At 38.7% G+C, this 24,502-nt stretch overlaps 1 protein-coding gene across 2 annotated transcripts in view; it reads right to left on the bottom strand.

Moving 5' to 3' along the window:
• The window catches only part of ACSL3 (acyl-CoA synthetase long chain family member 3), a 90,174-nt gene that overhangs the window by 38,949 nt on the left and 26,723 nt on the right, over nucleotides 1-24,502 (bottom strand). For both annotated transcript variants that reach the window (XM_038001462.2, XM_038001463.2), the window contains exon 2: nucleotides 5,969-6,380. In XM_038001462.2, coding sequence (XP_037857390.1) covers nucleotides 5,969-6,346 — 378 coding nt within the window. In that variant the 5' untranslated portion in view covers nucleotides 6,347-6,380. The remainder of the gene's footprint in view (nucleotides 1-5,968; nucleotides 6,381-24,502) is intronic.

The following is a 24,502-nucleotide window of genomic DNA, read 5'->3' as shown; positions in this document are numbered from 1 at the left end:
GGAGAATGGCGTGAACCCGGGAGGCGGAGCTTGCAGTGAGCCGAGATTGCGCCACTGCACTCCAGCCTGGGCGACAGAGCGAGACTCCGTCTCAAAAAAAAAAAAAGAATGCGCTACCTTCCAGAGTCTAGCATGTAAATGACAGGCTTTCTAAATTTCAAAGACTAGGTGTGTTCTGAAAAGGCGTTTGATATATAATCCAAATATGTAAACTCACGCAATGACACCACCATGTGGCAAAGGAATCAAATGAGCGTGAAGATTTCCACATACGTAAAAAATAAAATATAAAAATCTGAATCCCATGATTTTAATTCTTTCAACCACGGAATCATCTAGTAATTATGTTTTTCATAAATATTTCATTTAGAGGACACTAACTCACTCTATATTTTATCTGATTTGTGCTGGAAAAGTTTCTAATCCTAACTTTATCCCTATGGCTAGCCCAAGACAAGATTAAACTATTTATTCCTTGCCAATATCATTGAACACTGCTGCAGAACAGCCAACCTTTAATCCAGGACCTCCACACCCTGAAGCAATCCTAGCAGACATCCCTGGTCTATTCGTTTTCTCACCCTCTGAAATACCTCTGAAACTTTCTCTCTATTCAAATAGCCTCCTCTGGGCAGGTGCAGTGGCTCATGCCTGTAATCCCAACACTCTGGAAGGCTGAGACAGGTGACTCATTTGAGGCCAGGAATTTGAGACCAGCCTGGGCAACACAGCAAGATCCCATGTCTAAAAAAGTGTAAAATTAGCCAGGCATGCAGTACATGCCCGTTGTCCCAGCTACCTAGAAGGCTGAGGCAAAAGGATCACCTGACCCCAGGAACTCAAGGCTGCAGAGAGCTGTGATCGTACCACTGTACTCCAGCCTGGGCAAGAGTGAGAGACTCTGTCTTAAAATACATACATATACACACACACACACCCCCCCCCCACACACACACACACACACACCTTCCACCCTTCCTTCTCTACTTACAGGTGGTAATCTTGTCTCATACTGAGAACCCCTTTAAGCACTAGGACTTGTTTTACTTTCACTATTTAGAAATATTTCAAAATTACACACGTTCTTGTCTTCTTCAGTAAACTACACCTGGCTTCATTTAACCATTCTCTCTGCAACTGAAGATCATTGTGAAAAAATTATTCTGAGGGGAGCCATAGAGTAAAAATATTCAAGAGATCTGGATGGTTGTAATAATCATGATAATGATAATGAGGGTAACTAACCTTTATTTAGTGCTTACTACATGCTAAAGACATTGCAAGTGTTAACTTACTAAACTCTTAATCATACCTGTAAAAAACTGTTACTATTAAAAAAAAATTAAAAAAAAAATTTTAAAAACCTGTTACTATTATTATCCCTATTTTACACATGAGAATACGGAGATGTAGAGTAAATATAACCTGTTCAAAATCATGTAACTAATAAGTGATGGGACTAGAATATGAACCCAGGCAAACTCATTCCAGAGACTAACCATAAAATCACAATGTTTCCACTGCACTATAGAAAGAAGTCGGGGTCTTATTAAGCAGGTGAGTAAGGTGGCCTGATTAACAATTGTGAAAAATCCTTTTTATGCTGTGTGTGAGAGAATTATAGTTGGGGGCAAGTGTGCAAGGAAGGAGGCCTGCAAAAAAAAAGGCGGAGGGAGGCTGTAAGCGATGTAAATCAGACACCCCTGATTTTTTGGCTTCAACAATTTGGTATGCAGTAGGGCCTTTAATAAACGGGATGAAAGGAGAGGGACAGTTTGGAGGGGAAACTAAGAGAAGAGTAACATAACAGCCAGCCTACAAATCCCAGCCAAGAGACTGACCATAATTTGTTACATGCAGCATGATGCAAATGTCCTAATAAATCAAAATAAATTTATACACATACACAAACAGGGTAAAAAATGCGACTAGAGTAAGAAATAACACAAAAGATGGCATTAAGAAAGAGGAAAAGAAAAGTGAGTGTTTCTATTATCTTTTTGGATCAATTTAGAAGGAATGTCAGTGAAGTCTTCTCTAAGTACCATTATTACATAATCCCTCATTCTCTTCTTAGTTTTGTAAAATACCTAAGAAAAAATTAAGTGTTTCTGATAGCTCACAAAGTATATGAGCCAGCTTGTGCTCTTTTCTGTTTCTATTTTTAGTCTTTGCAGCTTTGTTCTATTTCAGGTATACATGTATTTTAAAGTTGTTCTGACATTTCACTGTTCATTTCAAGATTGACGTTAGTGCAATGCATTTACTGCTGGGAACACTGGAATCAGGTGATGCTGACACAGGTTCCAGCTCTTAACTCTGCTACAGTTTTATAAAACCATATGAAACTTAAAAAGATCCTGAAAAGGCCTGCCAAGCAACCAAGTGCCTTTTGTTTTTCTGTCCCCCCAGAAGAATCTGGTCGCAGTGAAGCTGGTGGCTACTCTATGCTGGACACAATGAGAGCAGGGTCATTGCCACTGCCTTTTTTCGTCCGCTCATCCTCCCCTAAGGACCTCAAAATAGACTGTTGGGATAAGATGGAAACAAAGCTTCAAAGTTCATTAATTTGAAATAAGGCTTGTGCATCTTTCCTTCAACCATATCAGATACAACATTCTGGGGTTAATCCCCAAAAGTCTTCCTCAAAAACTATTTTAAATATTGCTACTCCATTTGTTTTCTTTTCCAGTTGAAGATGATCTTCAAATATGGAAACTATTTAATGAAGATACACTCCACTGAGCTTGATCAGCCAGCAGGCACTAATGGCAGAAAGTACACAGCTTAATCCATCGGTTGTGAAAGTTCCCCTTTTCAACATGCTAGGCAGATGCTACTACTGACACAATGCAATGGATGTAACAAGAAACGAAGAGGGGGAAAACAAAAAAAGAGCCTAACATGTTTAACATGCAGCTGAGATACCCACTCTGCAGTCTGCAGATCACTGCCACAGCTGCAACACAGAATAAACTGAAACTAAGCCTCAGCTCACCAGCGATACTGCACACTTTCTTCTTGAGTATGGCCAAGAGAAAGTACTTGTTTCATTTATTATATGCAAAACCTAAAAATTAATTCTACTTTCCCAATGACCCTAAAGAAAACTATAACATGTTCCCAAGTCAGAGTCTAGACACAGCCTTCTGAACAAAGTCTGATGAACCACAAATGCCAATTTCATAGCAAATGCTAGCAGGCAGATCTGACATACAGAAATTCAGAACCTCCTATACTAACTAAATAAAACTTCACAGTAATGAACTGTTGAATAATGAACGAATACAAAGGCACTATGGTCAAGACAAGCAGGAAAGAGCCACATACACTTACACACGCACATTTAGGGAAGAACTATCATAGCTGTAGGATTTTATTTTGTCCAGTTTAATGACACATGAATTAGGAAGAAATATTAATTCACCACATAAGCGTCTCTTCTTTTTACACAATTGAGAACTAGTTTGCTGCTGCACACACTGAATGACGACTGAAAGACAATACTAGCCACATAAAATGAATAAAATATGTGTGGGATACTGGAGAAAAACTAAGCTTCCTGAAAAATAATATGCTTAGACTAAAAGAGAATCTAACCTTTGCATTCAAATAGCATATTAAAGACCAAAAAATGAATCTATAAGCAGACAGAAAAGTAGGAAACTTTTGCACATAAAAATGTACTGTTTTCAGTACCTTCTCATAACTACCCGATTTCTCAAACACAGACTCAAGAACAGTGTGCCATAAAAAGCAGTGCTGTTCGGGCGCGGTGGCTCATGCCTGTAATTCCAGCACTTTGGGAGGCCGAGGTGGGCGGATCACCTGAGGTTGGGAGTTTGAGACCAGCCTGACCAACATGGAGAAACCGTCTCTACTAAAAATACAAAATTAGCCGGACATGGTGGCACATGCCTGTAATCCCAACGACTCGGGAGGCTGAGGCAGGAGAATCACTTGAACCCAGGAGGCGGAGGTTGCAGTGAGCTGAGATGGCGCCACTGCACTCCAGCCTGGACAACAAGAGTAAAACTCCGTCTCAAAAAAAAAAAAGAGCCGTGCTAAATATGACAAAAGCAAACTTCACTATGATAAAACGTTTTGCAAATTACAATACATAGGCTAGAGAAGAAAAATTGAACATGCTTAACTCATGATTTCAAACTTTCTAGAAATGTGCTATTAACTTCAGCGAGATCTTAAACAGAAAAAAACTCAGTTTTTTCTAAGTCTGCAAAAGAAATAGGGAATATGCCTTCAAAGTAAGGTGACCACATAACTATCCAAACTAGGGCACTTTTGAGACTGTAAGGGGGCACTGTTAATGTCACAGCAACAAGTATAAATCAGAACTGCTTCCGATAAAGTAAGATATACAACTACTTTATTTAAAGGTGAGGAAATTTACAGATTCTGTTGTCGAGTTAAAATGTTTTTAGTTTCTAGGAATTACTGACATCAACTTGCTTGGCATCTCCTTCATGTTTTGAGGAAAATGATGTCTGAAATTTGTATAAGTGGCAAAATTAATGGGCCATATGGAGGAGGCTAAGCAACATCCCTCTGGCTCTCCAGTAAAAGAGGAGTTCTGAGTTTTTCATTCCATAGTTGCAGTTATTTGAGTTATTTGGACTCTCCTTCAAGATCTGATGGTTTCCTTGTAACTGACAGAAAGAAAGGCAGTTGGAGATCATGGTAGCTGGAAATGGTTAAAAGATATTAAACCTATTAACTAACCCAATCATCAACCAACTACACATCACTGTACCCCCTCTAAAAAATACTTTATCTTCAATTTTTTAACACACTAGAGTTTCAAGAACTGCTTAAGGAAAGTCACATATCCAAGTTCATAAACAGCATTCTCAGGCCATTTCTATACTACCAGTGAAGCACTACACTATTCCATGATCTAATTTTCCTCATTGAATTTTCTACTATAATTTTCCTCATTGAATTCTCAAGATAATAGTAATGCAATAATAAAGGCTAGAGCATTTACATTAAGTGCCACAAACTGTTGTTCTAAGCACAATTGCAGATACATACACACACACTCAATCCTCACAAGAAGCCTGAAAGCTGTGATCAGTGAAGAATGGAGGGTATGAGGTTCTGGAGCCAGAAGGCCTGGATTCTAGTCCCAGCTTCACTAGCTGTAGTGACCTTGGGGTAGGTTACCTCAACTATCTGTGCCTCAGTGCTGTCATCTGTAAAGTGAAGATAACAATAACTAACTCATAGGGTAACTGTGAGTCTTAAGATGATATACGTAAAGCTGTTAGAACAGCTTGGCTCTTGAGTGTCAGTAATGATCACTATCTTCATATCACAGAAAAAGAAACTGAGGCAAATTAGTTAAACTACTTTTCCAGGGTCAGAAAGCTAGTAAACGGCAAAGCCAAGATTCAGACCTATAGTCTGGGTCTGGAGTCCAGGCTCCTAATTGCTGTTACACTGCCTCTAAGAACATCTTGCCCATTGTTTCAAACCAACAATGGCAGGTTTCTCCATATTTCTGAAAAGAAATGTTTTAAGAACCATGCAATTGCCACAACCAAAGTACAAAGACATGAAGCACTCACTGCAACCCACATCTAAGCCACATTTAACCACATTTAACACAGCAGATCCCACCCTAAAACCTGGAACCACTTCCAGCACCCAGCTGCTCTAGAGACAGGGAGTATGGTTTCATATCCAAAACTGCCCTAGACATTCCAAACCCTGGTAGACATTGGAGAAGAGCTCCACACCAGTGGGTCGCGATGCCCTTCTGAAAACTCAGAACGTATCAGTGCTGGTAAGTACAGGAAGAAATCAGATGGCAGTCTAGCCCCCTTCCTACACTGTTTCTCCTTCAACAGCAAATTCTAATGGAAGCAGGCTGTGCCTGCCCTTTACTTCATTTGTAATAGGATATTTTATTCAGAAAGAATTCAAAGGCAATGAAAGATCACCTTACCTTTTTAAAAATTTTTCCATTTGGTTGTACTTCGTCTTCCTCATTTAAAACTTCACGTGTTCCCAAGAGTCTTTTGTTCTTAAACTTGTTTTTTGCATATGTAAAAACTTTATCTAGAGTATCACATCCAGGGTATAATACTGAAGCCAAACCATCCAAACTATTAACAGATCTGTATGCAGAATCAGGTTTTGAATTTACAGGCTTTGCTTTAATTTGGTTTGATTTTTCTTGTCTTGACTCAGAGAAAAAATAAAATGGAATGTATGTTAAAATAGTATAAAGTGATATTAGAAAATGTATAAAATATAAAAGAATAGGGTTGATGGTATGTTTTAGCTTCATGGTAGATGGTTTTGAAGACACGTGGTTATTCATAAGTACTCAAAAAGAATTAGACTTCAGCGAGAATCTAGAAGGAAGAAAAAGAAAGGCGTTAGTTCAAAATCATTTTTAAGTAATTTAAAGAAAAGTTACATCAGCAAATGAAGATTTTTTTTTTTCCTATCAGACAGCAGCTACTATACTGGTCCCCTACAATGTCTTGATATTTCTAAGAGACTCATTTGTACAGTATCTATTAACAACGGAATTACAAGAAAAGTTTCCACATCATACTGAAGACAGATGGCCATTCTAACCAAAAAAGTATCCACAAACATTTCCCTGTACTAAAAAGGGAGCAAGTCAGAAAGAGGGTTGGGGGAAGACCAAAAATTTACCCATTTCCTGTGCTTTAGCATCTCACTGCATTAGGGATGACAAGTACTTTACAAATACGACACATCCATCCTCTCTCACAGCCCCAGCAGCCACTGCCAAACAATCGCCGCATTCCATCCCTGTGAACCCCATTCTCACTCAAGTCAGCAACAAGCAACTGGAGTTTGCAAACACAAAAAATTCATTTTCCACAATGGCTCTACAAATAATTTTCAAGTTAGGTTAAACTATGACGCAGGAAAGCAGTATACTTTGGTCATTCTGTACCTTGCATTCATCGGATTTATTGAAAATCCACTATGTTAGATATCGTTCTAAGCACTGCGAACGTAACAGTAAACAAAACGGCCTAAGTTCCTGCTCTCATGCAACCTACACGTTCACTGGGAGAGGCAGACAAGCAAATACATATGCATGCATGCATGCACGTGTACATGCCAGGTGGTGATAAATGTTATGAGGAAAATAAGCCTAGCTAAGGAAAATAGAAAGTGACTGGGGCAACGCTGGAGAGGTGCTAGAGAGGTAAGTGACATCTGAACAGACTCATAAGGAAGAGAGAGTGTACCCTGTGCCTATTTGGGAAAGAAAGAGCACTCCGGGCAGAGGGGACAGCCACTGTGTGGCAGGTGGGTAATAATACCTTTTTTTTTTTTTTTTTAAAGACAAGATCTCACCCAGGATAGAGTACAGTACCAGATTATAGTTCACTGCAGCCTCAAACTCCTGGACTCAAGCGATTCTCTCTCCTCCAGGACTACAGGCATGTGTGACCACACTCAGCTCAGTTTTCAAAATTTTTTTGTAGAGACAGGGTCTCATGATGCTGCCCCAGCTAGTCTCAAACTCCTCGTTTCAAGGAATTCTCCCACTTCAGCCTCCCAAAGTGCTGGGATTACAGGTGTGAGCCACCACATCTGGCCAACATTCTTGAAGAAACAAAATTGAAGCAAACTAGTAACTAGTTACCCTACCCAGCTCCAAATCCAGGACTACAATTTCTTAACAAGTGATGGAAGCAGCCGGTGTTTTTCACCTCCTACCCCTAGCTCTGTGTTGCAGAAACTCTATTCCAGGCAAGTGTAGATAGATGAGAGAACTAAAGAATCCTTTCTCTTTCATCCAGTCCCCACTCTTAGGGCAGAAGCTCTACCCCAGGTGCAGCAGGCCAAGGACACCGGGCACAGATCATCTATGCCTCACCTCTTGTAAGGCAGAGGTTCCATGCAGGCAAAGAAGTTCCAAACAGAGAAGACTGATGGGTACACTGATGGCCTAGTAGACCACTCACAGAACAGATGTAACTATAAGAAAATCAAGCTGCTGGCCCCAGCCCCAGCTCCAGAACAGTGGCACAAAGGTTCTGCACAGACTAGAGAAGCAAGCTGTAAGACCACAGAGCCCCTTAGCAACTTCTAAGACTGACTATATTTGAACAAAGAATGGAGAAGTTCATGCCTAATGGCACTGTCAAAAACAACACAGACTTTGGTGGTCAGCAATTAAGATGAGGCTGCCCAGTAATGTGGAAGGCCAAGGCGGGCGGAACACAAAGTCAGGAGATCGAGACCAGCCTGGCCAACATGGTGAAACCCATCTCTACTGAAAATACAAAAATTAGCTAGGTGTGATGGTACATGCCTGTAGTCCCAGCTACTCGGGAGGCTGAGGCAGGAGAATCACTTGAACCCGGAAGGTGGAGACTGCAGTGAGGAGAGATCGCGCCACTGCACTCCAACCTGGCAACAGAGCAAGACTCCATTTAAAAAAAAAAAAAAGGAGGCTGGTAGTTCTGTGACAGCACCAAGTGAAAGACTAACCAACTACTATAGAAGTTTCACAAAGAGCCAGGGAAAGCGATACCTAAGAACCCTCCTTCTTGACATGACAAGCCTCAAAGACTGCCCTCAAACACAACTGTACACAAAGGGAATCTTAATTTAATTGGATCACAAGTGGGGAAATTTATGGCCCAGAGCTTTGTCCAAAACAATAAAGCAATCAGTTAGCAATTAGTGAAGAACAATTGCTGGGTGGTGATACCCATGAAAGCAGAAGCTTAACAAGGAGATCTGAGAGTTAAAGAAAGCCCTGCTGAAAATCGGCTATCATCTCTCAAGAAGGGCAGTCCAGGGTGACTATGTGTGTGCCCAAATGTGCCCTCTTGAGGAGAAACATCAGAGGGTACACTGGGCAGAATAAACAAACCTCAGTGTAATAGTTCAGCCAAGTCAATAAACAAATAAGGAAACAACACAATAAGCAGCAGCCCTGGAAGAGGGGAGGGAAAATCGGTATTCTGAGTTGCTACAAAATACTATCTAAAATGCCCAGTTTACACCACAAAATCATGAGGCATGCAAATAGACAGGAAAGTATGACACACGGAAAGAAGGAAAAAGCAGGCAGCAGAAATTGTCCTTGAAGGCCCAGATGTCAGACTTAGTAGACAGGACATCAAAGTAGCTATTATAAATACGTTCAAAGAACTAAAAGACTGAATTCTAGCACTCTGGGGGAAAAAAAAAAAAAGAACTAAAAGAAATCATGCATACTAAAACTCCAAATCGATTTTACAAGTTAAGGAACGCTTCCAAACTTGCTCATGCACAGCTGGTGAGAAGTCAGGACTCCAGCTGAGCCCCAGGCTCTGTTCACCATTCCAGGCTGTTTTCTTTGACAATGTATTGTGTAGTAATCCAAAGACCGGACCGGTCGAGGGAATTTGGTTTTTGCCATAAAGGTCATGGGGAGACATTAAAGCTTTCTGTACGGGAAAATGGCAAAATGAAAACAAATGGTCTTGCTACACCCAGAACAGAGTTGTAAAGAATAAACATACCCTAATAACCCAGGAGAAAGATGTTATCCAACTAAGTTCTCTAAAATTTAATTTTGCATATTTGTTTTTGAATTAAAAATAATATCGTGGCCAGACATGGTGGCTCATGCCTGTAATCTCGGCACTTTGGGAGGCCAAGGCAGGCGGATTGCTTGAGCCCAGGAGTTCAAGACCAGCCTGGTCAACATAGTAAAACCTCATCTCTACAAAAAAGAGAAAAATTAGCAGGGTGCGGTGGTGCACACTTGTAGTCCCAGCTATTCGGGAGACTGAGGTGGGAGGATCACTTCAGCCTAGGGAGATCGAGGCCGCAATGAGCTGTGATCATGCCACTGCACTCCAGCTTGGGCAACAAAGCAAGACCCTGTCTCAAAAAAATTTTTAAATAAAAAAATTAGCCAGATTCTGTGGCAGGACTGTTTGAGCCCTTACCAACCTTGAACAATCCTTTCCAAAATCTCAGCTGGGACCTAACAAGATGGCAGAAGCTAAAGACCATGTCACAGCTACCTGCCTTAACTGCTGCTGGCAGCAAAGGACTTACAGAGGTCTCCCCAAAACAGCCACTTCGGATCCCCCTTATTCCACTGTAGTTTCCTTGGGGTTATAGGATCCTGGTGGCAACATCAAGAAAAATCTGACATCCTACTAAAGGCTGTGGGAGATGTTCCTATTATGAAAACAAAGAAGCAGGCAGTAGAGTGAACTCGAACCATCCAAAGACTCCTGGACTTCAACAAAAAAGTTCCTTAAACTTGCAACCTTAGTTGTTTATTTATGTGAGTCAGGCTTTTGCTCTTTCCTTGGACCAGGAATTTGGAACTTTTTATGAGTGTTTCAGCAGTGATGGTAAACTAGTTCTACATTACTGCAAATCTCAGGCATGGGAATGAACCACAGAAAAAAATAAGTTGCTACTTAAAATGAATTTTTACAGAGGAAATAGTTCTGAAAAGTTTTGATGCTTTGTAGCAAGAGACTTAACAGATATGACCTATTCAGTATATGTCCACTAAGACCTATGTTTATGCCTAAGAAAACATCCACAGCATGAATGGACTCACAAAAATGTGATTTGTATTAATACACAAATCATCATAAAAGACTGACATCAGAGTATACCCACCATTCCTACACATTACTATTCTTATTGCCGCAGATCTGCCTCCAAGGTTGAAATGGATTCTAAGACTGTACAAACTTCATTACCAGTTCTCAAAATGACCAGAATTGTTTTAATGGTAAAAGTTTATTAAAGGGCTTCTTTCTTTAACCTATTCAGGGAACTTCAGTTTGTTTGGGATATGGGATGTTTACACTTATACCCACTGTGTTACGTTCTTGTAAAATAGTCATATTGACCTGCTCGCTGAATACCCTAAATAGTCCAGTAGAGGGCAGCCCTGCTGGCAAAAAGGGTTTTACATCTTTACCACACAGTAATAGGGGAAAAGGCTGTTTTTGTTAATTTTTAGCTAATATCTACCTAGGGAGAGCAAGCATGCTGGGAAAATTGGAAGACTATTTTAGAGAATATACATAGTTTAAATTCATTTCATTGGAATACAGAAAAAAATTATAAATTCTGGACAAATGACTCATATAATAACTTTTCAATCCTATCATTTAATAATTCTTGAGTTCTGATCACATAACTATGGTGTTATTCTGTCATTTATTTATACAGTATCGAAAGTACTCGATAATCCCAGCAACATCTTTGAGTGTTTCATAAGGCATTTTCCAACTTGAAAGTAATCAGTAATTGAAAAACAGGCCAGCATGGTGGCTCACAACTGTAATCCCAGATCTCTGGGAGGCCAGGATAAATGGATCACTTGAGCTCAGAAGTTTGAGACCAGCCTGGGAAACATGACGAAGCCCTGTCTCTACAAAAACTACAAAAATTAGCCAGGTATGGTGGCACACACCTGCAGTACCAGCTACTCAAGAGGTTGAATGAAGTGGGAGGATGGTTTGACACCAGGAGGCGAAAACTGCAGCAAGTCAAGATCATGCCACTGCCCTCTGGCCTGGGCAACAACAAAGCCAGACCTTCCCTCAAACAGAAAAAGAAAATCTGTTTTTACATGTATTTCATGCCATGACTAAAACAGTACCATTTTTACTGATGCTACTAGGCTGGTAATTTCCCAAGGTGTGATTTAACTTTTTTTTCTTCCTTCTGTGTTATATTTGTAATACCACATTGATAGAGGCTGGAAAAATACCCAGGCAGATAGTACCCTATCTGTTCCCTGGTGAAACCTCACCTTCAAGCCTAAAGCAACCTGAAGGTTGAAAGACGGGACTGCTGGTCCAGGGTGAAACCCATCACCCAAAGGGAGAAAGTCTGCCCCAGTCTGCCCACCGTTTCCTGACTGAGTCTTTCCGAATAATGTCCTGGGGTGGAGTCACCAGGAATTCCAGCCTTATGCAGAGGAGGAGTCTCAACTCTTCAGCTCCTGTGTGGTGGCCCTGGTATTCAATTTGTGAGGCGGAAACTTGCTGCAGGACCCCTTCTCTTTGCTGAGCTTTCCTTCTGCTTAATAAATTCCACCCTCCTCAGCCTTCAAGGTGTCCACATGCCTTATTTTTTTTTTCTGGTCATGTGACAAGAACCTGGATTTAGCTGAACTAAAGAGCAAGAAACCTGCATCAATATGTTTTGAAAAGCATTACAATACATTGAATGGCATGTACAAACAAGATCTAAGGTACGTACGTACTAGAACTCCAAGTATTTATTTTCAAAGGTAATGGTGTGAATGGTATCATTTTATTGAAGATTTGAAATATATTTTAATCCCTTAAAGCCCAGAATGCAATTTATGGCTACAGGGATCTGCCATACATTAGCATTCGGGGACGCTAAGTAACAACTAACTTTATAGTGATGAAACCACTGTCTAGTTCTCGTTTTCTACCCAACCCTGTGAATTTTTGAGTCCCTTTACACCAATGACCTTATGTAATTAATAGAGCTAATAGTACTAGAACAATACTGACAAGTTGAATTATGTAGCATCATCTTACAAGATTATAAATATTTACAATATGTTGGAAGTTGGAAAGTGTATCAAGTTAAATAAGTTGGATATGAAAAAATTATCTAATTTTGTCCACTTAGTTTACTTAAGTGAATATATTTACACGCACATATTTAACAAGTAGCAAAAATATGTTAAATTGGGGTATTGTGTTTACCACTGAGGTTTCAGATGATAGAATATTTGCTACCTCAACAATACTTGAGTTTGATGGGGGTTTTTTTGTTTTTTGTTTTTTGGTTTTTTTTTTGAGACAGAGTCTCGCTCTGTCACCCAGGCTGCAGTGCAGCGGCGCGACCTCGGCTCACCACAACCTTCGCCTCCGGGTTCAAGTGATTCTCCTGCCTCAGCCTCCCGAGTAGCTGAGACTACAGGCGTGTTCCACCACACTCAGCTAATTTTTGTATTTTTAGTAGAGATGGGGTTTCACCATGTTGGCCAGGATGGTCTCGATCTCTTGACCTTGTGATCCACCTGCCTCGGCCTCCCAAAGTGCTGAGATTACAGGCGTGAGCCACCATGCCCAGCCTTTTCTTTTTGACCTAAATAACTAGTTCATTAAATCTAAGGTTAGCTTAAAAAATATCTCAGCTGTATAAAAGCTGGCTTTTAGACAGAAATAAGCTAGCTGATTTTAAAATTCACATGGATATTAAAAGCACCCAGAACAGCCAAACGATCTTGAAAAAGAACAAACTTGGATGACTTATATGTCTTAATTTTAAAATTTACTACAAAAGAACAGTAATTAAGACAGTGTGGTACTGGCAAAAGGACAGACAAATAGATCAATGGAGTCAATTTAAGAATCCAGAAATAAATCCTTACATTATGGACAACTGAATTTCAACGGGGTGGTGAGAAAATTTAATGGGGAAAGAACAGTCTTTTCAACAAATGGTACTGAAATAACCAAAAAGTACAAGAATGAAGTTGTAACCCTTCCTTATACCACACAAAAAGTTAACTCAAATGGATCATACAACCTAAAGGTAAGTATTAATCATCAAGTGTAAATGGTGCTTCAGGAAGAGCATAGTAAAAGATAGAGACTAATTCTAGCATTTTCTGAGAAATCTCTTTGGATAAAATGGCAATTTTTTTGTGATCTTAAAAGGCTGAGGACACATGAGGATGGTGTAGGGGAGTGGGAGTAGGGATGGAGCTTTAGAAGTGATGGCACCGCACAGATTGACCAAGCCCCAAAAAGTCTGTCAAGAAAAAAACACAAACCAGAAGAGCAGGGTGGGGAGGAGACAAAGTTGAACTGTTGTGCCCTTTGAAAAGAACTTAGTTTGCATTCTAATGTACTCAAATGCAGGCTTAGAAAATAACTATATGTAAAAGACAATGCGAAGGCAGCAGAAACTAGAGGCAAACAAATTAGATAAAAAACAGTGAAAATACTTCTTTACCCTCCTCGATCAAAAGGTGAAGGTGGCGTGACACATGACCAGCAGCTTCCAAGGGTGGTATCTGAACACAATACAGAATTAATTCATGAATTAGAGCTGTAACAATACAAAGAGAGAAAATGATCTTGGTGCCTTCCACCAAGACAGAAATATAAGAAGTAAAATAGGTGGTCAGTGGTTGGATGGTTGGCAGAAAGGAAATAAATACAGTCTTGAAAATACGGGTTTAAGATTCCTGTGAGTCATCCAAATATACACAAACTGTGAAACTTAAGAGAGGCCAGAGCTAGAGGCACACATTTTGGAGCCATAAAGGGAAGAAGGATGAGAATGCCCCAAACAGAACACATAGGAAATCTATAAGATCAAGTTCAAGGACAGAAAACTTTGAAAAGAAACCAATCCACGGGGCCGAGAAGGGGAAAGTACCACTGAGGAAACCAATAAAGGAGAAACTGGAGAGGACAGTGTTGCAAAAGCCAAGGGAGGGGAGAGCCACAGAGCAAGTGTTTAAGGGCATCAAACGCAGCCTAGTGATACCAGCCACATTCAATTAAGCCATTTGATTTTTCTAAAATGTTCTAGATAAAGTAAGTAAAGTAACAAATTTGGACAACTGCATCTTATTTGCTAGGTGGCTCTAAAAAATCTTGAGAACTAGTCATAGATACTTTATTTGCTACACCTTAGAACGAGCATAATTGTCAGAAGCGTTTGAACCAGAGCAACTCCATCTTTGGTGAGGGATAGGAAAATGAGGCTGGGACTTGCTGGGCTGCATTCCCAGAAAACTAGGCATTCCGAGCCTCTGGGTGTTTACAGTTAAGGGAACAAATTAATAATGTTTAAAAAACAGACTCAGACTTGGGAGTGTCCAGATATCCCGATATCTGGAGAACAAAAGCATTCCTAATTTTGCTTTAAAGATAACATTGATTTTTGCAAAATACAGGAATTAAGAAAATTATTCATCACAAACCCTGTAGCAGAGCACATCTTCCCATGTATACCAGCATCGTACCTAGGGTGGGCGCGCTCCTCCTTTTACTTTCAGGAGTATCCTACTCTGTCTATGGAGTAGCTGTTCTTTCGTCACTTTATATTCTTAATAAATTTGCTTCTACTTTGCACTATGGACTCACCCTGAATTCTGTCTTGCGCAAGATCCGAGAACCTTCCCTTCGGGTCCAGATCAGGACCTCTGTCCTGTAACATTATCTTTCTCTTTTTATTTATTTATTTATTTTTATTCTTTTTTGAGAGGAACTCTCGCTCTGTTGCCTGGCTGGAGAGCAGTGGTGTGATCTCGGCTCACTGCAAGCTCCGCCTTCCAGGTTCAAGCGATTCTCCTGCCTCAGCATCTTGAGTAGCTGGGAAGACAGGCACCGGTCACCAAGTTCGGCTAGCTAATTGTTTGTATTTTTTAGTAGAGATGGGATTTCACCATGCTAGACAGAACATTATCTTTCAAAAGTAAAAGTAAACTTAAACAGCTAAATCTGTCAATCTTTTCTTTCACAGCTTCTAGGTTTCCAACCTAGTTTTAAAAGGTCTCACCAATCCAAAGGTTAAACTATTGGGTCTCCTGTATTTTTTCTAGTGTTTGCCTAATTTTTACATCTAGATCTTTAATTCAACAGAGTTTATTTTTCTATATTGTACGACGGTGAAAGCTAAATTCTTTCCTCTCAGATAAACTGCCTAAAGCATTTTTAAATAAACCACTCTTTTCTCAAATAAACAAAATGTCCTCTTCATTAATAATTTGTCATTCACACCTGGATGTGTTTCTAAACACCATTCTGTTCCTGCCATGTATTTGCCTACTGCTTTGCTAATACCCTTTTATACCAAATATAAATTTACAGCAATGTTTCTTTTTTCGTTTTGTTTTTTGTTTTTTTGAGATGGAGTCTCGCTCTTTCGCCCAGGCTGGAGAGCAGTGGCGTGATCTCGGCTCACTGCAAGGTCCGCCTCCCGGGTTCACGTCATTCTCCTGCCTCAGCCTCCCGCACGCCCGGCTAATTTTGTCTTTGTATTTTTAGTAGAGATGGGGTTTCACTGTGTTAGCCAGGATGGTCTCGATCTCCTGACCTTGTGATCCGCCCACCCCAGCCTCCCAAAGTGCAATGTTTCTTAAATGTGGCCCATGGACCAATCATATCAGAATTACCTTAGAGGTTATTCAAAACGAAGATTCCTCAGACATGCCTCCCTATCTTCCTTACTGTCCCAAGACCTAAAAATTGAAAACTCTGGTGGCAGATTCATTTTTAAATTGCAACCACGCGGGTTTTTTTCTACACTAATGCTTGAGAACAAATGCTTTAAATATCTGGTAAGACCTTCACTACCCAAATTTTTCAAAATTCTCTGTTGATTCTCATAGATTTATTCTCCTACAAAATCCAGAGGATTTAACATTTCTGTATGATGAAACACAACTTTAAAAGAATCAAAAGTAAAACAAGTATCCAGGAAAAAATGGTGACAAAATATACAAAGAGCTCCTATAAATTAAAATAAAAGGCAAGCAACATGAGGAAAATGGGCAGAGAGTATGAATAGGGAAGCCAAAAAAGAGGAAATAAAGAGGAAGCCTGGAGGTTAAATACTGGATTTGACAATGTGAAGGTCTCCATTGATCTTAAACTTGAAAAGAGCTTAAGTGTTAAGGACCAAAGCTCAACTGAAGAGGGTTCAAAAGAAAGGGCAGAAAGAGAGTAAGTAGAAAGATCTCTAAAGAACAAAGCAATGGTAACAGGCCAGGACAAAAGAGATTCTTTTGTTTTAAACATAAATACTAGAGCTTGTCTGCAGACTGATGGCTACCATCCAGCAGAAGAGAGTATTATGCAGAAGAGAGTCACACCCTGGAGGAGGAGCGAGGGTGGGAGAAACAGGGACACAGATGTGCGGGGACAGGAGCTTGTAGAAGATTTTCTTCTGGGTGCTTCTATTTTCTCAGAGTAATAAGAAGCAAAATCATTGGATGGGAGGGAGGCAGAAAGGAAGATATTAAACAATTACGGAGGAAGTATAAAATAGTCATCTAAGAGAGTGGGAGAACGAATGGTCATGGAAAAGGAGTAGCAAAGGCAGGCTGGAGTATGAAATAATAAGACCACAGTATTAGAAGGATATTGAAATCACTTAAGAATCACAACAGAGTAGTGTCAGGGTCACAGGAAGACATTTACAGATTTGGGGATGGGTAGTTAACTGTAACTAGTAGTAATATAGTCTGAAGGTAAAACTTGGACACACACACACACACACACACCCGGGAGACAGGGCAGTATTGTTTCAGTGGCAAAAAAACAAAAATAGAAAATAATCTAAAGATTCATTCACCAAAGAATGCCTGAAAAACATATATACCCATTGAACAGACTATTATGCGGCCATTAAAAATGAGCTACATGTACATGCATTGACCTAGAAGAACTTCTATGATACCTTGCCAACTGAGAAGAATGTACACACGGGCATGCCTGACTTCATGCCTGATTATAGAAAAAGATACAGGCAAGTCAAGGTTTTTAAGAAATTATCCCTAAATGCTTAAATGCAGGTCAAAGTCCATTAATCTTTCACCATGAAGAATTTAACAACTCCCAACTTCACTAAACTCTCAGAACTGCTAATTAAAAGAACAAGAAGAATTAAGTTTAACAGCATTAAAAGAAAATGACCTATTACTACTTACACAACAAAGATGAGCAAACAAAATCTTGAAATACAAAATTGTGTGATAAATAGCTAGGTTCAAACATCTGAAATGTGTTTTTAAAATGTTCTATGCAAATGGTCAGTTGCATTATATCAAAGAGTTATTTACATCTTATATTTTAATTAGCAATTGTTTTAAATCATAATGATCAAGTATAATAAGAAAGATCTCTTCTCTGTATGACCTCTATTATTTGAGAGGAAGAACACAGGTGACTTGGAAAGAGTGGAGGAAGAGGAGACCAGACAGGATTTTGTGTCATTCATATCTCGTGTTATGAAACAACTGTACATAAAGTAATACAGCTTAACCACCACCCAAGAAATCACTTACAAATGATAAAACTTCCCAAGGGTATGAAGTGGATGTTAAAATAAACTTTTACATTAAAAACAGCTATTAAAGAATATTATTAATATCATAGTCAAATGCCCTGTAACAACTCCCAATTTTTCAAAAAAAAAAAAAAAATTGCTACAAATGCTCATATGAAAGCTTCCTGCCAGGAGTGGTGGCTCATGACTGTAGTCTCGGCTACAAAGGAGGCTGAGGTGGGAGGATCTCTTGAGCCCAGAGGTTGAGGCTGTGGTGTGCCGTGATCGCACCAAAGCACTCCAGCCTGAGCAACAGAGCAAGACTTTGTGAAAAGACAAAGTCAGAAGGAAAGAAACCCTGTGAGAAAAAACAACCCTGTGAGGTGAGAAGGGGCAGGAGAGGGATGGGGAGGCGAGGGAAGGGAAGGAGGCAGAAAGCGGGGGAAGGGGGAGGAGAGAAAAAAAATAGGAGAGAGAAGGAAGAAAAAGAGAAAAGAGAGAAGGAAGAAAAGCTTCCATCAGAGATGACGCGTTTTCCTAAGAAAAACAGGAAAAAAGTAGGTTGCCATAGGGATCACTTTCAGACTAATGTATCAAATGGTTCTATATGCTTAGATCTGGGGTTTTAAGAATCTCTTAGGCACAGGAGCGATACAACATGGTACCTCAACCCAAAATTGGCAAACTTGTGAAATTAACCTCCACAAAACTCATAGACGGAACAAAGAAAATGGGAGTCACCCTCAGAATCTAAGACATGTACAATGTCTACAGGAAGGAAGAACTCAACAATGGTATTATATTCGCACTCTACTAATAGAGCAAGCAGACATTTTATGCCCCTCACGTCCACCACCATCATGAAAAGGAACCTGAAAACTCAACTTGCAGAGCAGGGGAAGAGCCCCAACACTTAGAAATGCTCCCACAAAGTCAAAGGCAGCAGAGGATGAGGACGGGGGAAGAGAGGACAGAAAAGGAGAAGATACTGCAGACGGGGCATCTTGATATGCCACAATTTAATTCTCGGTTAATCCTGCCCACCACTCAATCTGATTTCCTCCTCTGTATTTTTCTTTCAGCCTACCACACTCGGGCATCAATACTATACAACTGTTCATATCTGCAAATAACACTAATAATAACATGGCTTAGCATTTTATCTCTAATGAAGTATAAATGAGCGGCTTGCACAATGCTGGGTATCAAGGAATCCGTACTTGCTAGTATGAAATGTGGCTGCAATTTTTCACCAAGCTGGCAATAAATGGGAAACAATTCTGAGGGCAGGCAAACAAGGACAGTGAAAGGAACTTTTTATATTATCTCATTTAATTCTCACAAACGCCAATTTCAAACAGATTGTGCCCAAAGGCACTTACAACTAGCAGGTAAGGTAGGATTTTAACCTACATGTCTCCCAAGGCATGTCCAAACTTTTTAATGCCCCCACACTCTCTTAATAAACTCTATGATTAATATCTTACTGTTGGGGAGAAAAAAGTGTCCTTTAGTACACTACTTCTGAGATTCTCCTTTCCACAAAAGTTAGGTGACAGTCATACACATTCTACAGAGACTGAAAGAGTCCCAGAAGAATGACACAAATCATGTATTACGAAATAGGAAACTAGGGTCAAGAAGGGCAGAAAGAACTATTTCCTACTCAGAATTAGTCTCTCAGAGTTGTAATGGAAAGTGCAACCAGAGACTATCATTTACTATCAGGAAAGAGTTTCTTTTCAGAGGGGCACCCTGGTTCTCACAAATATGTTTGCTTCTCAGGCATCCAAAGCTAAAAGCATAATAAAAATACATACCTAGTTCAACAGAAAGGTTTTAAAACATTTACTTACTATATATCCTGCTGCCTCCCTCCCCAGAAAAGCAGACCTAAAAGTAGGAAAGTTGTTTTAAATTCTTACAAATATCAACAACACACAGACTAACTTACTATGTGTAATACAGTGGTTCTTACTTTATTTAGTAAAGACAAAAAATTTTTCCTCTCCAAATTCTCAAATACTAACACAATCTTTCAAAGACTTCAAAGATTTCAACTATGACCACACAGTTGCAATGTATGACATCGAAATGACAACAAGACTGAAATCGAGATCATTAATCCATGCAAGAACTTCCTTAATACAAAAATAAAATTGTTAAAAAGACTCTGGACAGGATATCAATTAAAAAACATTATTACAAGATTCAGTCATATTACTATCTGATTAGATAAAGTTCCACTTTACAAGTAGGAAGTTTTATGAGGAAATAATAATTTGGTATTTTATTTTTAAGAAAACTATTAAGCCTGTATTTAACCTCAGAAAATGAAACGTTGGCATTAAAGATATATATAGGAAAGAAGGGAGGGAGGAACACTTATTATAGCAAGTCTTTCCCATGAATAAATCTAAATTAAAAAGCAGTTTAACAAAGCCAACTTTTTAAGTTTCAGCTATCCAGTGTAATTTTAAAATTGTTTCAGTCCTATTAGTATGATAGCGGAAATAACAGTAGGACACTTGAGTACTCTCCTTGAACTACAAATACAGTCCCTTCGATTTCCCCAAAACTGATCAAGACCCATTATTTCTTTAAAAAACAGTTTTTATCCCCTCTTCTAGATAAAAAAGGAAACAGAAATCAGGCAAGGGAATATACATCTTTTTCAGTTAGATACACAACACGGATTTTAAATACATATACACACATGCATACGTGCATAAACACATACACTAGACTAGACTGAGCTCTGCTGCCAATTACTAAGACCTCATGAGCAGGTCACTAAATCTTAATTTGCTCACATTAATATTGATGCAGTTCAACTAGATCAATTTTAAGACTATATTCTACTGATGCCTAGGGTTCCCAAAATTGATTAAGACAATACTGAACAGGATTCTTTATTCTTTTATTCCAATCATTTCCTACAAAATGATTAATGAGAAAGCCAGCTATACAAATATTTCAAGAGAACATGAACTATTAGGTTACTTAATGACATCAATCTGGCTCATCAATATTTGAGAATCTTCATAATTCCAACTCAATCCAGCTACGTACTACATTTGGCATTACATGAACCTGAACCAAGTAGAGTGAACAGACAGACTAATTTTTAAGTGACGGTTATGGGTGTTGAAGTAACAAATTCACTTTTAAATATACCTCTTTTCGGCCAGGCGCAATGGCTCACGCCTGTAATCCCAACACTTTGGGAGGCTGAAGTGGGCAGATCACTTGAGGCCAGGAGTTCAAGGTCAGCCTCGCCAACATGGAGAAACCCCTCTCTACTAAAAAATATAAAAATTAGCCAGGAGTGGTGGTGCGCACCTGTAATCCCAGCTACTTGGGAGGCTGAAGCACGAGAATCACCAGAGCCTGGGAGATAGAGGTTGCAGTGAGCCAAGATCACATCACTGCACCCCAGTCTGGGCAACAGACCAAGATTCTGTCTCAAAAATAAATAAATAAACAAACAAACAAACTTCTTTTTCCCCCAGTATGAAATAAAAAATAAAATTAAAGAAAATCCAAAGGCCAGAGGAAAAATGCAACATTTCCAAACATACAAAAAAAAAAGCGAAAGTAAATATAATGAACAAAGTATGCATATTTGAGAGAAGATAGCTCCTCTGGTTATGTTTAACCTTTGAGAATGTAAAAGAATTCAAGTTTCTGAAGATTTTCAAAATGATTTTAAAATGCTTATTCCATTTATAAGAGCTTCAATAGCTTAAGATAATTGCAAGCTACGTCTACCCAGAATATATTTTATTTAATTTTAATGATTTGTATATCATTCAGTAAGATTACTTAGATGTTTCCTTTTCTCCTCCTCCATTCCCCTTCCCACCCCCAAAAGCCCAGTTTCTTATCCATAGTTTGCATGGAGCAGCTAAAAAAACAAAGAAAAGGCAAATAACATATAACTAGAACTTACAAGTATGTTGTGGAAATATACAGAATCACCTGCATCACAATTAAAATATTGCCTTCATTTGTACCATGTAAAGATTAAATAGCTAAAAACGAGGTTTAAACATCCAATTACTTCCTTTAGTCAATAGTCTTGTGTTGTATTCAAATATTACTCACTTTTTTATCTTTAAATTCTTTACAACATATTTTCTTCTTCCTACAAATTCCCAATTAGTTTACCACTAAAAAAAGCTTTGCCTGTTTCAAAACCAAAGCTACTAAGATCACCAGTTGTCTTCCCTCTCGTCACCTCCATTCTCTGCTGTGTCATTCCCTGGCCTCTGCAGCTTTTCTGCAAGTGCTCAAAAACCAGATTACATTTAAAAAAACAGAAGAGACAGAAAAAAGGATCACCTTAAGTAGCTATGAGAAATATCTGGCCCAACTCTTAAAAAACATTTTCCTCTGAAACCAAGGGAGGAGAAAACTTGCTGCTGTCTCCATCTCCTTCCATACTTCTCACTAGGTCACTTTCACATACAAATTCACATTTGCTTCCCTACATTTTTTAAGAAGTTTAAAATGTTTCAATTCGACAATCGCACAAAGGACATGTACAAATGTGAATTAACTTCCATTTTTACATTATCTCTTAAATCATGGGACTTCTGAACATAAGCAATTTCCAAATGTGAAAAGGTTGAGTTCTAAGTTTTGGGATTCAAGACACTGGGTTTCCCAAGTAGTTCATGACATTCCCTTTACTTCATCGTACAGCTAACCTAAATAACATGACAATGAGTCTTACTTCTCTTTTTAGGCAAAATTATGACAAAGTTATCTCTGTCACTGTACCATAGTACTTCTTCCCTGTGCACTGCCCTCCCACATCAGTTTCTGACTTCCTTTTCCCTCCTCAAATATCCCAAGTACCCTACTGAGCACACGTAAATGCACTGAAGCTCCAAAACCACTTCTTCACCTACCCAAACCTAGCTGATCCTCAATAGTAATTAGTCATTTCTATAAATGTCTTCCTATTTAAAATCTATCACTTAATATGCCACAATTATCTTTGTAATTTCAATTTTATTGTAAATCTACTAAACTCTCTTGATGCATTCTTAGCTAAGAATTCAAAGTTTGGAGTTCCCATAACCCATTAACCACTAAAAGAAATTTGTAGAGGAGTACTGTGTTACAATGGGTTTACTTAGTCACTTCAAAAGCACTCTTAATTTGATCACGTATATCCCTCAAAGAGGCCTAGGCACAGATATGTCTAAAACAAAGTGAGGCATACTATTAAAGTGGACAGAGTATACTCCTTTTTCCATTTCATCTATTTCATTAAAAGATGACAATCTTGGATATGCAAACAAAGTGTCTGGAAAGATACACTCCATGAAAATAAGGGATAATCCCTAGCAAAAGAACCAGGGGGAACAGAGGAGTTTCCTGTTTACTTAGACGCTCCTACATTGCTTACAGTTTTTAATAATAAACATATTAGTTGTGTGATTTCCTTTTAAAATCAGTTTAAAATGTCAAGATTAATACATTCAACTGATGTGAAAAAAGACTTTGAAATGAGATCCTGAAAAGGAAGATGTCAACTATCATGATTCTAATGGATAAAATGCTTACTGCCTTTACGTCATCAAAGCACTTTACCAACAGAGACTATTTCCTATAGCAGTCCTACTCAATTATATTTTCATTTCACAGAATGCTAAAAACCTTCAGATCACTTGATCCTTAAATTTTTGCCCTAAAATTTCATAAATTCTAATTCACTTCAGATGACACAGAAAGAAATAAAATTGTGCTATATTTCTTATGCGCCATGACAACTGCAATAGCCATGCAGAACCTTCTATAGGTTGACAAAAAGCCCTTGAAACTACAATCTCTACTAAAATGTAGTTACAAATTTACAGTAACATTAATACAAATTTTAAATGACCATCACACATTAAAATGGTAATAAGTCTAATTCATGCTAAACTATCCAAAATAAAGAGGCTACTGAGTTCAAATCCCTTGCAGACACTTAGTGAAATTCAAGTCAAGGAAAGGAAGCTAGACAGTATTGCTCAATGACATGGTTTAATGTCCCAATTGATTTATACGGAATTAAAGTAAGTATAAAACTATTTTCTATAACTGTCATAGTTCTACAATCATAAAATGAGAATTACAATTTTTTGGTCAGTTTAACCATAATTGGTTTTAACCTAATATATTTTATAACAAAAGAAATCTATTGTAATAAAAAATTAAATATTTTATCAGTTGACAATGGTAGGAGGTATTAGGTGCTTTAAAGATACGCGCCCTTGTGTCAAAACCTGTCAAAACAAACATAAAAAAGACAATCATTACTACTCATAGTCCAGTTAATCAGAGCCGAATGCCAACTTTTTCCTGGAGGTATTTTACTTCTAAACCTCACATGAAAAGTTTCTGGTGAGTTTTTCTGGGAACACCAATCTATCACACTATCTAACAATATTTTTATCATGTA

This window comes from Chlorocebus sabaeus, chromosome 10 (assembly GCF_047675955.1).
Source record: "Chlorocebus sabaeus isolate Y175 chromosome 10, mChlSab1.0.hap1, whole genome shotgun sequence".
NCBI classification, from domain to species: domain Eukaryota; kingdom Metazoa; phylum Chordata; class Mammalia; order Primates; family Cercopithecidae; genus Chlorocebus; species Chlorocebus sabaeus.
This window is presented reverse-complemented; position numbering and strand designations above follow the sequence as displayed.